General features: G+C 42.3%; 1 protein-coding gene across 14 annotated transcripts in view; it reads right to left on the bottom strand.

Annotated features, from left to right (window-relative positions):
- magi1b (membrane associated guanylate kinase, WW and PDZ domain containing 1b) overlaps nucleotides 1-13,711 on the bottom strand; it is a 132,648-nt gene that overhangs the window by 40,295 nt on the left and 78,642 nt on the right. For 10 of the 14 annotated variants that reach the window (XM_054785535.1, XM_054785540.1, XM_054785537.1 and 7 more), the window contains 5 exons: nucleotides 11,337-11,456; nucleotides 10,062-10,304; nucleotides 7,889-8,117; nucleotides 5,811-5,893; nucleotides 5,206-5,241 (listed from right to left, as the gene is read on the bottom strand). In XM_054785535.1, coding sequence (XP_054641510.1) covers nucleotides 5,206-5,241; nucleotides 5,811-5,893; nucleotides 7,889-8,117; nucleotides 10,062-10,304; nucleotides 11,337-11,456 — 711 coding nt within the window. The remainder of the gene's footprint in view (nucleotides 1-5,205; nucleotides 5,242-5,810; nucleotides 5,894-7,888; nucleotides 8,118-10,061; nucleotides 10,305-11,336; nucleotides 11,457-13,711) is intronic. The other 4 variants (XM_054785536.1, XM_054785539.1, XM_054785547.1 and 1 more) reach the window with 2 other exon arrangements.

Raw genomic sequence — 13,711 nt, 5'->3', positions numbered from 1 at the left:
ACGCAGTACATTACAACAGGGAGACACTTTTGAACATCGGCAGGGTTCACCATGAACTTTCATTTAGCCTCTCAGACTTTGCCTTTCTTCTGCGCCGGGAGAACGCAGCAGCCTGCGGCCCCGGTGAGCTGAATACCCGGCGAGCAAAGCATCCGAGGCGTAAACGAGGCAAGCGAGCCGGCCTGCATGCTAGGCTAAAAGCTAGAGCGACTAGGCCACCGCTACCAAGCTTGCTGCTAGCCAACGTCCGCTCTCTTGAAAACAAGATGGACGAACTACGAGCAAGGATTACAGCTCAACGTGAGATCAGGGAATGCTGTGTCCTCACCTTCACAGAAACCTGGCTGACGGAGGATATACCGGACTCGGCGATCCAGTTGGAATCATTTGCTGCTTACCGGGGAGATCGGACTTTAGCGTCTGGTAAACACAGAGGTGGCGGCGTCTGTGTTTACGTAAACAAACGGTGGTGCACAGACGTACAGACGATGGAAAAGCACTGCTCGCAGGACATTGAGCTGCTGATGGTGAAATGCAGACCTTTTTATTTACCTCGTGAGTTTAGCGCTGTGTATTTAACTGCTGTTTACATCCCACCACGAGCTAACACTGCTAATGCACTAGGCCTCCTGCATGACATCATCGATAAACACGAGACCAAACACCCAGACGCTGTATTCATTATATCTGGCGATTTCAACCACTGTAACCTCAGGACTGTCCTCCCCAAATATTACCAGTATGTGAGCTTTCCCACAAGGGAAAATAACATCCTGGACCAAGTCTACTGCAACATGAAAGGTGCTTTGAAGGCTGTTCCAAGACCCCACTTTGGAAAGGCTGACCACATCTCTATATTCCTTTATCCAACGTACAGACAACTTCTCAAAAAAGCTCCCCCTGTAAGTACAGCAGTTAAAGTGTGGAATGAAGAAACTGATCAAGTACTTCAGGACTGCTTTGGCTGCACAAACTGGGATGTGTTTAAAACTGCAGCGGGGAGGGAAGATTGTACTGTTGATTTGGATGAATATGCTTCTGCTGTTACTGGCTACATTAGCACATGTATAGAGACTGTTACCACCACCAAGTATTACAGAAAATACCCTAACCAAAAACAGTGGATGAACTGTGATGTAAGGGCTAAGCTACGTGCTCGTTCGACTGCATTTGTCATGGGCACCGCTGATGACTACAAAAAGGCCAGATATGACCTGAGGAGGTCCATACGGGAGGCCAAAAGACAGTACAGACAGAAGCTGGAGGGCTACTATTCCACCTCAGACCCTCGGCGCATGTGGGCGGGGCTCCAGCACATCACAGACTATCGACAGCAGAGTAGCGTAGCCACGTCCAGCCAAACCACACTTCCAGATGAGCTGAACGAGTTCTATGCCCGCTTTGACACCCAAACTTCTGATGAGCAGAGAGGGTGGCTGAACCTGGGGAGCACACAGGACGCACCTCTCATGGTGACATCAGCTGATGTGCGCAGGGTTCTAAACAAAACAAACCCACGAAAAGCAGCAGGCCCAGACAACATCTCAGGACGTGCACTTCGGGTTTGCTCATCAGAGCTAGCTGATGTGCTTGCTGACATATTTAACCTGTCGCTTGCACAAGCATCTGTACCGACCTGCTTTAAGTCCACCACCATAGTGCCCGTACCCAAGAAGAGCAACGTGACCTGCTTGAATGACTATCGCCCTATAGCACTCACTCCTATTGTTATGAAGTGCTTTGAAAGAATAGTCATGACCCACATCAAAAAGAGCATCCCGGCGGCAACTGTGGACCCTCTACAGTTTGCATATCGCCAGAACCGGTCCACGGATGATGCAGTCAACACTGCCATCCACACAGCCCTTTCTCACCTACAGGGCCAGGACACATACGTCAGAATGCTATTTATAGACTATAGCTCCGCTTTTAATACAGTCAGCCCCCACAAACTCACAAATAAGCTCCTCACACTTGGCCTGTCTCCCTCCCTCTGTAACTGGGTGTTTAACTTTCTCACAGGCAGACCCCAGTCAGTCAGAGTCCACAACCGCACATCCAGCTCAAGAATTGTGAGCACTGGGACCCCACAGGGGTGTGTGCTGAGTCCACTCCTCTACACGCTCTTCACCTACGATTGCGTGGCCTCCCAGAACAACACCAGCATCATTAAATTTGCGGATGACACTACAGTCATCGGACTGATCACTGGTGGTGTTGAAACATCATACAGAAGAGAGGTGGCGGACCTCATAGCTTGGTGTCGTGATAACAATCTCCTTCTCAATACAGATAAGACTAAAGAGATGATCATCGACCCAAGAACAAGGGAAAAGGAGCCACATAGACCCCTGTTTATTGGTGAGACTGAGGTGGAGAGGGTGAAAACCTTCAAGTTCCTTGGCACACACATCAGCGAGGACCTCACCTGGTCTCACAACACCCAACAAATTCTGAAGAAGTCCCAAAGGAGACTGTACTTCCTGAGAAGACTGAGGAAATTTGGCATGTCCACCACAATCCTGAGTTGCTTCTACAGATGCACCATCGAAAGTGTCCTTACCGCCTCCATCACTGTTTGGTACGGTAACTGTACAACACGTGATAGGAAGGCACTCCAGCGGGTGATCAAGACCTCACAGAACATTGTTGGGGCAGCCCTCCCCTCACTGCAAGACATTTATACATCTAGAGTCCTACGCAGAACACACAACCTCATCAAGGACAGCACACATCCACAACACTCATTATTCACACTCCTGCCATCAGGCAGACGCTACAGGAGTTTGAAGTCCAGGACCACAAGGCTGGCAAACAGCTTTTACCCACAGGCCATCAGGCTTCTCAATGAAGCACTCAGACACGCCACACGCAACACACACTCATAGCACTTATTTATTTATTTATTTATTTGTATATTTACTTGCATTAATGTCTCTTCTGTTGTTGTTGCTTAATTTCTTGGTATTTATGTATATGTGTTTATGTTTCTTATGTTCTTATTCTTTCTTGTGTTTTTCTTTCTTTTCCTTGGGAGAATGAACAGAATAAGATTTTCATTGCATGGTATAACTGCTGTTTTACCATGCACATGACAATAAAACTCTCTTGAATCTTGAAAATTAAAAACAGTTTTCCCAAACAATCATGATTACTCACCATTTGCAACTATGTCTGAACTAAGCCCAATTTTAAGGTATATTATTGAACAAGGATAAATGACAGGATTATATACACAGTATATGTATATATTTTATGTAGTATAACAGCTCTAAATTAACTGGAAAATTTAAGTCAAGCTAAAAGATAGCACATTTCACAACATAACGCAATAAATCTATTTACCCAACATTAGTTTCTTTAATAGTAGCAGAACATGTGAATCACACTTTAACAGTGCTATTATGAGCAATGAGGGGTTGCGTTCAAAGACACCATGTAATTTAAGCTGATTTCACACATTTTGAGTGTAGATGTATTTTCTGGGATTTCCGAGCATACTTAAATGAAGAAAATTGTACTTCGCCATTAAGAGTTACAAAGTGAGTGACAAGAATATCCACTTATGTATTTCTGTTTATTTAGACCACACATACACTTCGGAGTGTCCATGAATGCATCTCGCGGTCTTCCGGTGTCAATGAGGTAGTGTCCTTCCGATGACGAAGGGACTAGGGATGTGTTTGTGAGTGGGAGATACATATATGGTGTTGGAATTGCACTGCTGTTGATGTGTTCAGGTCAGAATAAAGTTATAAAAGAGCGTCAGGCTCTGTGGAACTCTGTGGGGATGCTACACTGTGCCTCTGTCTGTCGTCATAACAGAGAGGCGTGATTTGCAATGATGCGTATATGTTAATTTAATTAATTAAATTAGTTACCGCCGTTAACGCTGTATTTTTGACAGCACCTACTAAAAATATATCTCAGTTATCGGACGGGCAAACAGTGCGCCTAACAAATTAGACGGCCCAAACAAAGCATTCAGACAGTGACTCAGTCTCTGTGAAGAGTGGCTTGTGGTTCTTTTAGAGTTGGGACACTACAGTATGTACACATTCCGGCTATGGAACCATTTGATCAGCTTTATTTTGTGTGACAACACAGAACAATGAACAACTCATATCTTTCTCCTTCCTTCCTCTAATAAGGCACATAAGGCATCCAAGAGTGCTGCATATTTCTGAGTATTAGACAAATCTCTACTTTTTTTTTCTTTTAAATTAAATACGGCCGTGAAAAAAGTTGCAACTATTATAACTTTGATAAAGTTGAGAAACACTGCTGAATTCAAGAATGAAGTGGTAGAAAAGTACAAAGGTAGCACCTGTTACAAAAGGATTGGAATGTAAAGGTAACACAGGTTGTAGAGGGAACAGCTTTAAGGGAGACAAATAACAGTGATAGTGTGAAATGATGATTGCAGTTTACACCTGCAGTCTACTAGAAAGTTCAAGTGAGCAAGTATACAGCTCTTAAAGTCACTCCGTCAAGTTCTTTAAAGACTGTTGTTCACCAACAACAGTCTTCAATGAAGGTAAATGTGAGTAAAAGTGGTAAAAGTTATCTGTTCCATACATCCTTTTTATGCATTTCACATTTACATGTATTTTGCATGTAAAAATGTAATTATTTTTGTTTAACACATGTTGACTGATTAATTGGATTGAGAAAAATTGATTAGGTTTTCGTACATTTCAGTTTTCATTTGACCTTTTGGAATGAATTAACGATGAAAACCGAGGTTGGACTGCATGTGTCACTGGCATGAGCGTCTCTCACCAACTTTTCATAATTGTGGATGAGCCACTGCAAATAGCAGTGTTATGTTATGAATAAATGCAAGTGGTTGAATAACGCTTATTGTAGAGTACGTATTTAATGGACTAGACTACACCATGATTAACTTGATGGGAATGAACAATTACATTTCCAAACAAATGGCGTGCAAAAAGGAGTGTTGTAAAAGGCTCATATGATAAACAGTGGGTTTATTTGTTACCTTAGATCACTGAAAAAAAAATCATCTAATAAGGATGGAAATTTGGTCTGTATGCCTCTAAGGGACCTTTTGAATTCAGGTGAATCCTTTTGTTTGTTTTGCCACCATGAATTAAAGACGCACACAACCAAGCTACCATTGGCGTTCTCCTGAAACTGAGAATACGGATTGACATAAATGTCAGTGAGGGGAATTGTACCCACCAAGGTCATTGTCCATCTCCTCTGTATGAACCCCTTCTGCTCAGCAGGTGGACAACACAGCACCAAAGGGTCAAATGAAGGAGAAAGGAAGACAGACGGGGAGAAGCGCATTAGTCAGATGCAATGACTCAATCCTGCCACTAGATGGCAAGAGATAATCAAAGCAAGCAACGAATAAGAATCCATATACAGTACAATCTACCTACTAAACATGCATTACCATTCAACCGTGTACTTTACTAGAGGAAACCAAATGCATAAATTACACAGTATCGTGGGACCTGTCTATGTTGTACAAACACCCTGAACAAATATGGACTGTGTGGTATGTGCTGAATATATGAGAGCTGTGTAGGTTAAGGAAAGCATCACTTCAGAATTGCATGAAAAAATTCCAATACATAAACAGTGCCACCTGGGGATTGTGCACAATTTTTTTCTTGGCACAAATACATTAAAATCGAAAGCGTTTCACTGGCAACTGCTGCTCTAACACTGGAATGAAGCCCCACTCTATATTCCTAGTCCAACACGGACTTGAGTAGGAAATGACACACACCTATGAACACACAAACACACAGAGAGAGAGGGAGCGAGATTTATACCGTCATCTTCACATTCTTCCAGGGGTTTCTGAGGTTTGTCCAGGCACCGAGGGTCTATCCAAGAGGTGGTCTTTGTATTGTGGCTGAAAAAAATGCAAACAGATAAAATTACCTCAAGATTTTGTTTGTCGTATGTATCTTTTTTTTTATGCTTTACATTTACATTACATGTAGCCATCTGACATGAGACTGCTTTTTGAGGCAAATGCACGAGGCTGTCCTCGTGTTAGGACATTTCGTGTTACAGTATGACGTTTTGTGGTTACGTACGTGCTCCTATAAATTATTAATACTGTATTAAAAGAAAAAGAGAACTAGTTACGTGCGCATGGCTGAAGAATACGTAGGCGGAAGACTATGTAGTCGCACACTGCTAGCTACACTGACAAATGACAACGTCACTTTTGTTCTTTTTAGGTCACTTTTTCCCATCATTGTGTCTCCCAAGGGTGAGGCACAATCTTCTGAATGTACTGCCTCCCAGAAAAGGAAAGTGAAAAGTGAAGTGAAATTAGATATCGTAACGTGCTCCGAAAAGGAAGAAATGCCAACCAACTGACTACATGCCCGGTCCAAGTCGCTTAAATGCTACGATCATCAAGGACAAAGATATTATTACTGAACATGTGAAAGGATCGGTTCCCATGAAATCGACAGTGATAACCAAAGCAACGCAGTGGTCTCATTCCTGAGACTTACTCCTCCCAATACCATGACACTCCTTTCAGTGTGCCACAGGGATAAACGTAATTATTACTGTATTACGGTTTCATTTTATTATTACTTCATTTTATATGTCCTTCACGTGTTAATTTAGGTATGATTTCGGTATAAGTTAGTACTTACACTGAAACTCGACTTAAGAACTTGTGCACAGACCAAGAACCAAGGTCCTGCACTACATAAAAATGTGCTTGGCTAAAGCATCACTGTCTATTATTCTTGTTTGACCTGCAAAATTGCAAGTAATTAGTAAGAAGCCTGAGGTTACCTTTAAGGGACTGCATGCAACTGTGTAGCATGTTATCAATGGTCGTTTAAAAGAACAGCTTGTACATAATATTTTTCACAATTACAAATGAAACTGCAGAAAACTTGTAAAGTTTCTTTCGGCCCGAGTAAAATAACTGGCGTTCACGTAGGTATTCACGTACATGTCCGTGGCACATACATGCACAAAAGCAGTCTCAAAGAAATCATCAACAATTTAGTAGGCATCAACAATTTAAAGGCAGGCTGTACATTCATGAAACTTTGCCAAATTGCTATCATTAGCTGACAAACATACATAGCACGACTGAAGCCCTGTCCACACGGGGACGCTTAGTAAATAGTTGCATCCAGAGAAGAACAGATAACTGAGTGAAAATGATGTAATACACAAGGCACACGTACGTGTGGCGCTGTGAACAGACACGCAGACGGAACCATGTGACACACCAAACCATAGAAGAAGAAAGAACACATGCACGTAAGTCCATCATCTTCCGCTTTCCAAGGCTCACGAGAATTGGAATTACTTCTGCGAGTCATTATGGAGTATAAAACCACTAAATATCTGGAGAATGTGGACTGGGGTGAGTCATGTCAGTCGAAATATTCAGATATTACGTTGGCTTGTCGTCAAAGCTCACTTCTGGTCACATGACGGCGACGGGGTGGCAGTGGGTCGGTGACATCATTGTTTTCGTGTCGGCTGTCTACACAGATTTTCCTCACTCTGGAAGTCGTTTTCAAAAAATACCATTCCAGGGCATCCAGAAGGCCATTTTCGTGTAGATGAGAGACTGAAGTGGTAAAACACTCTCATGCCGTGTGTTACGTCTGCGTACTCAAAGCAGGAACAGGCGGTATGGAATGCTAGCAGTACATTTCAATGTTGCCGCCTATGCAGACGAAGGAATACGTCGCATACAGTTCTTTTAATGAAAGAACTGTGTAACCAGCATTTCCCTACCAGAGGAGTCAAGCATATTTTTATTGTGTGTGTGTGTGTGTGTGTGTGTGTGTGTGTGTGTATATATATATATATATATATATATATATATACTATACTGTATATGTAAAAGTGTTCTTACTCTATAAAATAGACCTCCCCGTTCTCGGTGTAGGCCATCTCCCAGTTGTCAGGTAGAGGTCCCAGAGGGTCCTCCAGGGGAGGATGGCTCAGGTGAGGGTGAGTCTGCTGAGTGCTCTCCGTGGTGGCCGGTGGTGAGGGGGTCGTCCCAAGGTAGGGTGGGTCACTCTGGCGGGTGCCGAAGGGTCTCACCGAGCGATGAATCTCGTCTAGTTCGCTTGATTCTCCTGCTAGAGTCAAGACAAATAGTGTGTACTTTTAATGCATACTTGCTATCAGCAGGTCGCTGACAATGTTGGGCACAAAATTGGCTGCTGAGGCAATGAGTGCACCAAAAAGGGAGACCTTTGAGAGAGTGTGTTTCCATTACCTCTCTGAGTTATTGTAATCTGTGTTGACGAGGAAACTATGACAGGTCAGGTTATACTGTAAATGAGGTTGCTATAGTGGTAGACTGGAAAATTTAATTTCACAATGTACACACAATTCTCATGATACAGGTCAACAATCCTACAGCAGCAGGCTTTACAATTTGTAACACTGCAAATCAAATCAATTTGCTGACTTTAGGGCTCTTTGAGCCGACAACAGCTTGCCATAGCCACGCTGCCATTCACTTAAATTAAGACTGCTGAGTGGGCAGTTCACACCTTGCAGCAGGGCCCATGGAGTGCTATCACCTTGCTTCCTGTTATCTCGTTCTCACACTTGACTGGAACCTTCGCAACACACGCAGGCACAGACGGCAAATAAACAACTTTGGGTAGCACCTCCAGAGAACACATTGTAAAAACAGCTTAAGCCCGGGTCAACTTTCTGACGGAGCCCATTTGACCTACTGACGCTAATTAGATGAAATAGTATAAATATGTCCAGCTTTAAAACGCACTGAGCAAATCAATGCTCTCAGCAAGTAGTGATGACATCATTAAAGACTTAAATATGGAAGTGTATGTGTGTCATTCACTCCGCTGCTTGCAGCCAGATGGCAGTGTTTCATATTTTTGTGAAGATGATGTAGACAGAAGTCAAACCATAAATTGTCTTACTCACCAGTGAGAGAAGCTTTTACCTCTTCACCAAAATGCTCTCCCACCACTTTTCTTTGAGCTTATCCTCCCTTGTTGCTTCTTTCTCTTTGTTGGATTTCAGACTGGTCCCCCACTCCCCTCCCCGACGCCATTCCAACCACTCCCTCTTTCTCTTTCATTTCTTGCCACTTTTCTATGATCACCTCCCACTTTACCCAGAACCACTCAAATTCCCCTGCTGATTCCTCCTAAACAGAACTGTGTGAAGATTAATCACATTCTAGTGTTACAGTCTACATTAAATGGCATGACTATGGCATCTTCTTAGGTTTGCTGTTGAAGAAGAGTGGCATGCATATATATACACACACACACACACACACACACACACACACTCACATTTGAATCACGTCTAGTGGCAATGAGGAGGTGTCATTCTGAGGAGGAACGGACTCGAGACGTGTTTGTGAGTTGCAGATACATATAAGGTGTTGGAATTGCATTGCTGTTGATGCGTTGTGAAGCATCAAGACTGTCTGATTCGGTGGGGAGGCTACAATGCGCCTCCGTCTGCCATCTTAATAGAGAGGTGTGGCTTGCTACCATGCGCATGCGTTAATTCCGATTTTCAAATTTTAGCGTAATTAAGGAAATAAATTCGTAACTACCGTGAACACGTTATTTTTGACAAGCATAGTTTAAAAAAAAAAGTGGGTCCATTTCGACTTTCTGGTCTTGTTACTGTTTCCTGTAAACTTTGTTACTCAAAAATGTTAATTTATGTTAACTTGTATGAAATGGGTCTGGATTATAAGGGGGTCTTTGGAAATTTTTTCCTCCTGTAAGGGATCCGTGGTCCCAAAACGTTTGAGAACCCCTGACCTAGAAGATCTTAGCATCAAGTTAAGTACTGTATGTGTTTGTATCGTAACTGTACAATCAGTAGAGCTCGTACTTCATCAAGTGTTTCTGGATGTTTAAAGAAGCTAACTGTGCAGGGTGTTGCTCTGACTGCCATTCAAACTTCATTCAAATTTAGGAAATCTGAAATAAATTTGTATGCATATTCACAGAGTCAAACTCTAATGATGACTGCTGGATGACTCTGCTCACATTCATATTTGACAGTGCTGCCATACATACCTGTATAGTTACTGTTCATATCAGGGAGGTCCTCGTCGTCCTCCTGCTGCAGTTCTCCAGGCACTATTCCAGCATTGTGCATGTCATTGTAGGACTTGGTGCGTCGGGGCGTGGAGTCTTGCGAGCCTGGCAGGCTACCACCGAACCCGTCTGACCGTGGGGCATCACCGCCGCTGCTGCTATTGCTAATCACTTTCCCACCGGGGGGCTGCACCGGCGGCTTGGGTGTCCCATAATAGTTTCCTAGGCAATGAACAAGAAGGCAGGGAGGCGGGATTTTGAAAAAAAGAAAAAGAAGGGCATTTTAGTAAAAGGACTAGAGAGGAGGGGTCAAGGGTTTTTTTTGGGTGTTTTGAGATTTGCCTTTGTATGCAAATAGAGAGTCTTCAAGCGGTCTGATCTGACCTGCTTCAGTGCATGATGTGAAACAAAACAAAAGAGAAAACAGTGTTTGGGTGTGTGTTTTACCAGTTCTGTTAGATTGTAATTATATTACATTCTGATACCCTGAAAACCCTGTACTGTATCTTTAAAAGTTCACTGTCAAAATGTAATGGCACTGGCGAAGATGCAAACTGTACGAATATGCATGCCAGCTTTAACTACTAATATATCAATCGTGATGTACCCTTTAATTAAATAAACCAAGCGATCCCTTGGCTAATGAACGTAACAGTTTGAGCTGCAAACTGATGATAAAGGTTTACTGTTGCGAGTTTGCTTGATAGGTCAAACTCGGACGGCTAAATTGGCCATCAAATATGAATTATTCTGATTTCACAGTAAATTATCAGTGCAAATGTATTCAAATGTAGTCCACTCTTTTTGCACACTGTTTTTCACCACACAACATCCTTTTAGTGTAGCCAGTTGCAACACACAGGAAAAATTAAAGTGTCGTAATAAAGGTTTAACATATATTTTGCATGCCTTGTTTGGTATTGGTGTTATCGTTTTAAAATAAAACGGTGCAAAAAAACAAAATTAAAGAGAATCATGGCGTCTAAAATAATGGCGACTTGGAGCGTATTAATGCCAGCACAATGATTTAATATCGTAAACCGGTATTAGAAGAGGTGTGCTATTACGTCAGCACTTTGAATATCGGGTTGTTGTTTTTTTTTTTTTTTAAGAATTTTGCTACGTGAGCCAGATCACGGTTTATCATTCCAACATGGAGAACTGAACTCAACCGTACAATGTAAATGTAAATGTGCCTCAAGTTTCCTCTCGAAAAACTTACACCAAATCAAAATGGCTCATTTTAAAATGTACCTTCATATGTTCCTATTTCCAACAGGGTTCCACTCTTCTCTAACTCCAGGAACTCCTCAACTGTGAGGAAGTTGTAATCCACACCAGGGACTTCTCCTTCACGAGGGGGTCGGGTTGTACCTGGGTATTCAAACAGAAATAACAGAGTAAGCACACAATAAAAAAATAAAAACTATAAAAGAAAGAAGAAATAGAGGAGGTGTCATTTAAAGACCAGAGCTACAGTATATACTGTAGTTTATTTACAGAGAGAGCGGAAGAGACAGATAATTCATTGTTTAACGGGCCATTGTTATTTCAGACCACGAATATTACACCTCGCCAGTTTATCAGAGCAGAATGTTAGATTAAGACTGTGGAAGTTGTAGTAACGGCTCAGACTACACTACCGGTCAAAAGTTTCAGAACACTCCAATCTCTCTGGCGGAAAAACCTACATTTTTAAATGTTAAGATGGTCTGTCTCGCTTCCATTGTTAATTCCCTTTTTTCGTGCCATTTTTGTAGCAAAACAAATGACTTTCTCCAGTACGATGCTGTTAAAATGATGTTGACGAGGGTATAGTACCACAGTGTGTTCCGAACACTGTTTTTATGCAGACAGAGGAGGTAGTAAGTACTCCAGAACGTGGAACACATGTAGGAATTAGTTGCACCAAATGCCAAGGCTTGATCAACCTCCATTTCTGCAGAACAGCTTTAAATTGTTGACCCATTTTGTGATCCCCGAAACAGGCCTTTTTGTATAATTCTGAAACACACACTATTTTTCAGTTTTAGGTAACCTTACCTTTTTTTTTTTTTTTTAACCTTTGGCACATCACCACTTATCTTTGTACCATTTCAAGCTACTGACTGGACTTGAAAGACTTGAATTCCAATAAATAACGGGGGTGTTTGAAAACATTTGACTGGTAAGTGTATATAAATTAAGTGCCGGAGGAGCATATTTGTGCATTACAGCAGTGTTGCGCAGTGTCTGTTTATATTATTTTTACACCAATGTAGAGTGTGAAGTATCAACGTAGCACCTTCATGGGACGTTGCCATATGTCCCGCGGTGCGTGTGCAGTTTGTCATTCACCTTTAACGACTCCTGACAACTGGCCTGCGTGGTGTCAGTAGTAAACACTTGAACAACCGTGCCAATAGGGACCTGCTCACACTCGGTCATTCGTACCGTGCCTGCTGGACTTGGGACTTCTCCCTTCCTCTCCTGGCCCACACTGGCCTGCGCTCACACTGTGGATTCTGTGGGTTATTTGCAGGCTTATGTGGAGTCGTTCTGGTTATTTCTATTGTGTAAGGCGGCTCTCGTTAATTACTTGCAAGAGGAGGTATCACATTAATTCAATGCCACATCATGAATGTGGTCACCATTGAGTGAGCATGCTGTTGGTTTGACTTTTGGATTGTTATAAAATATAGGGGCCGATATGAGGTATTATTAAAAAATAGCTCAGACAAACGATTAAAACAAAAAAGCCCCAATGAGGTGAGAGGTGAGGCGAGATTACCCTTACTGTGCTGCAGGTGGGTTAGTGTGAGCAAATCAAGCTCTTCTTTTCTGTGACGTGCTGCAAACGGCCTGTCGTAACTTCCGCCAAGCTTATTTGGAAAAAAAAACATGGTGACATTCGTGTGGGACTTCACGGATTCAGAGGAAGACATTTTGCCAAATGCTGCGCAAACAATCTGCTGTGAGATATTGGATGAGCAAAGGAAGGGGGAGAGGGATCATGTGCAGTGAGACCAGCGAGAAACAAAAAAGACGTCTTGGTGAGTGTGTTAACCGGTAAGCTATCCATAATGAATACATCTCTGGAGAAAATAGGGTTTCATTCTGAATGGACATATTCCTTTGCCTTCGCTGCCAATGACACGGGCTTACCAGTGGTCTTGACGTGGCAACAAATTAGCAAACAACAAAAAATGTAACGTTGAAAGACATTTTCAAAACAAGCACTTAGCTTTTTCTGAAACGTACCCAACTGCAGATGGGTGTAAGGGAGCAATTTCAAAACTACTATGTAAGGTTGAGCAGAACAAACATGCTTTCAAGAAGTGGGTGAACGCTCCAAGCTCAACTAAAGCTGCTAGTGTTGAGGCTGCACACGAGATCGTAAGGAGGAGGAAGCCGTTCACACATGGAGACTGCATCAAAGAATTGTTCATATAAATATCATATATATTCATAAAAATATCAGAGCATCAATTCTCCAAATTCAAAAATATACAGGAAATTATTCAGAGAATTAAATAAATGCCTCTTTCTCCAAAGACAGTCAAGGACAGGAGCAATAGAATGGCAGCAAACATCACCTATAGGCAAATTAGTGGCATTAATTCATCTTTTTTTTTTAATACCGCTTGTCC

The sequence above is a fragment of the Dunckerocampus dactyliophorus genome, chromosome 8, assembly GCF_027744805.1.
Source record: "Dunckerocampus dactyliophorus isolate RoL2022-P2 chromosome 8, RoL_Ddac_1.1, whole genome shotgun sequence".
Lineage (NCBI taxonomy): Eukaryota > Metazoa > Chordata > Actinopteri > Syngnathiformes > Syngnathidae > Dunckerocampus > Dunckerocampus dactyliophorus.
This window is presented reverse-complemented; position numbering and strand designations above follow the sequence as displayed.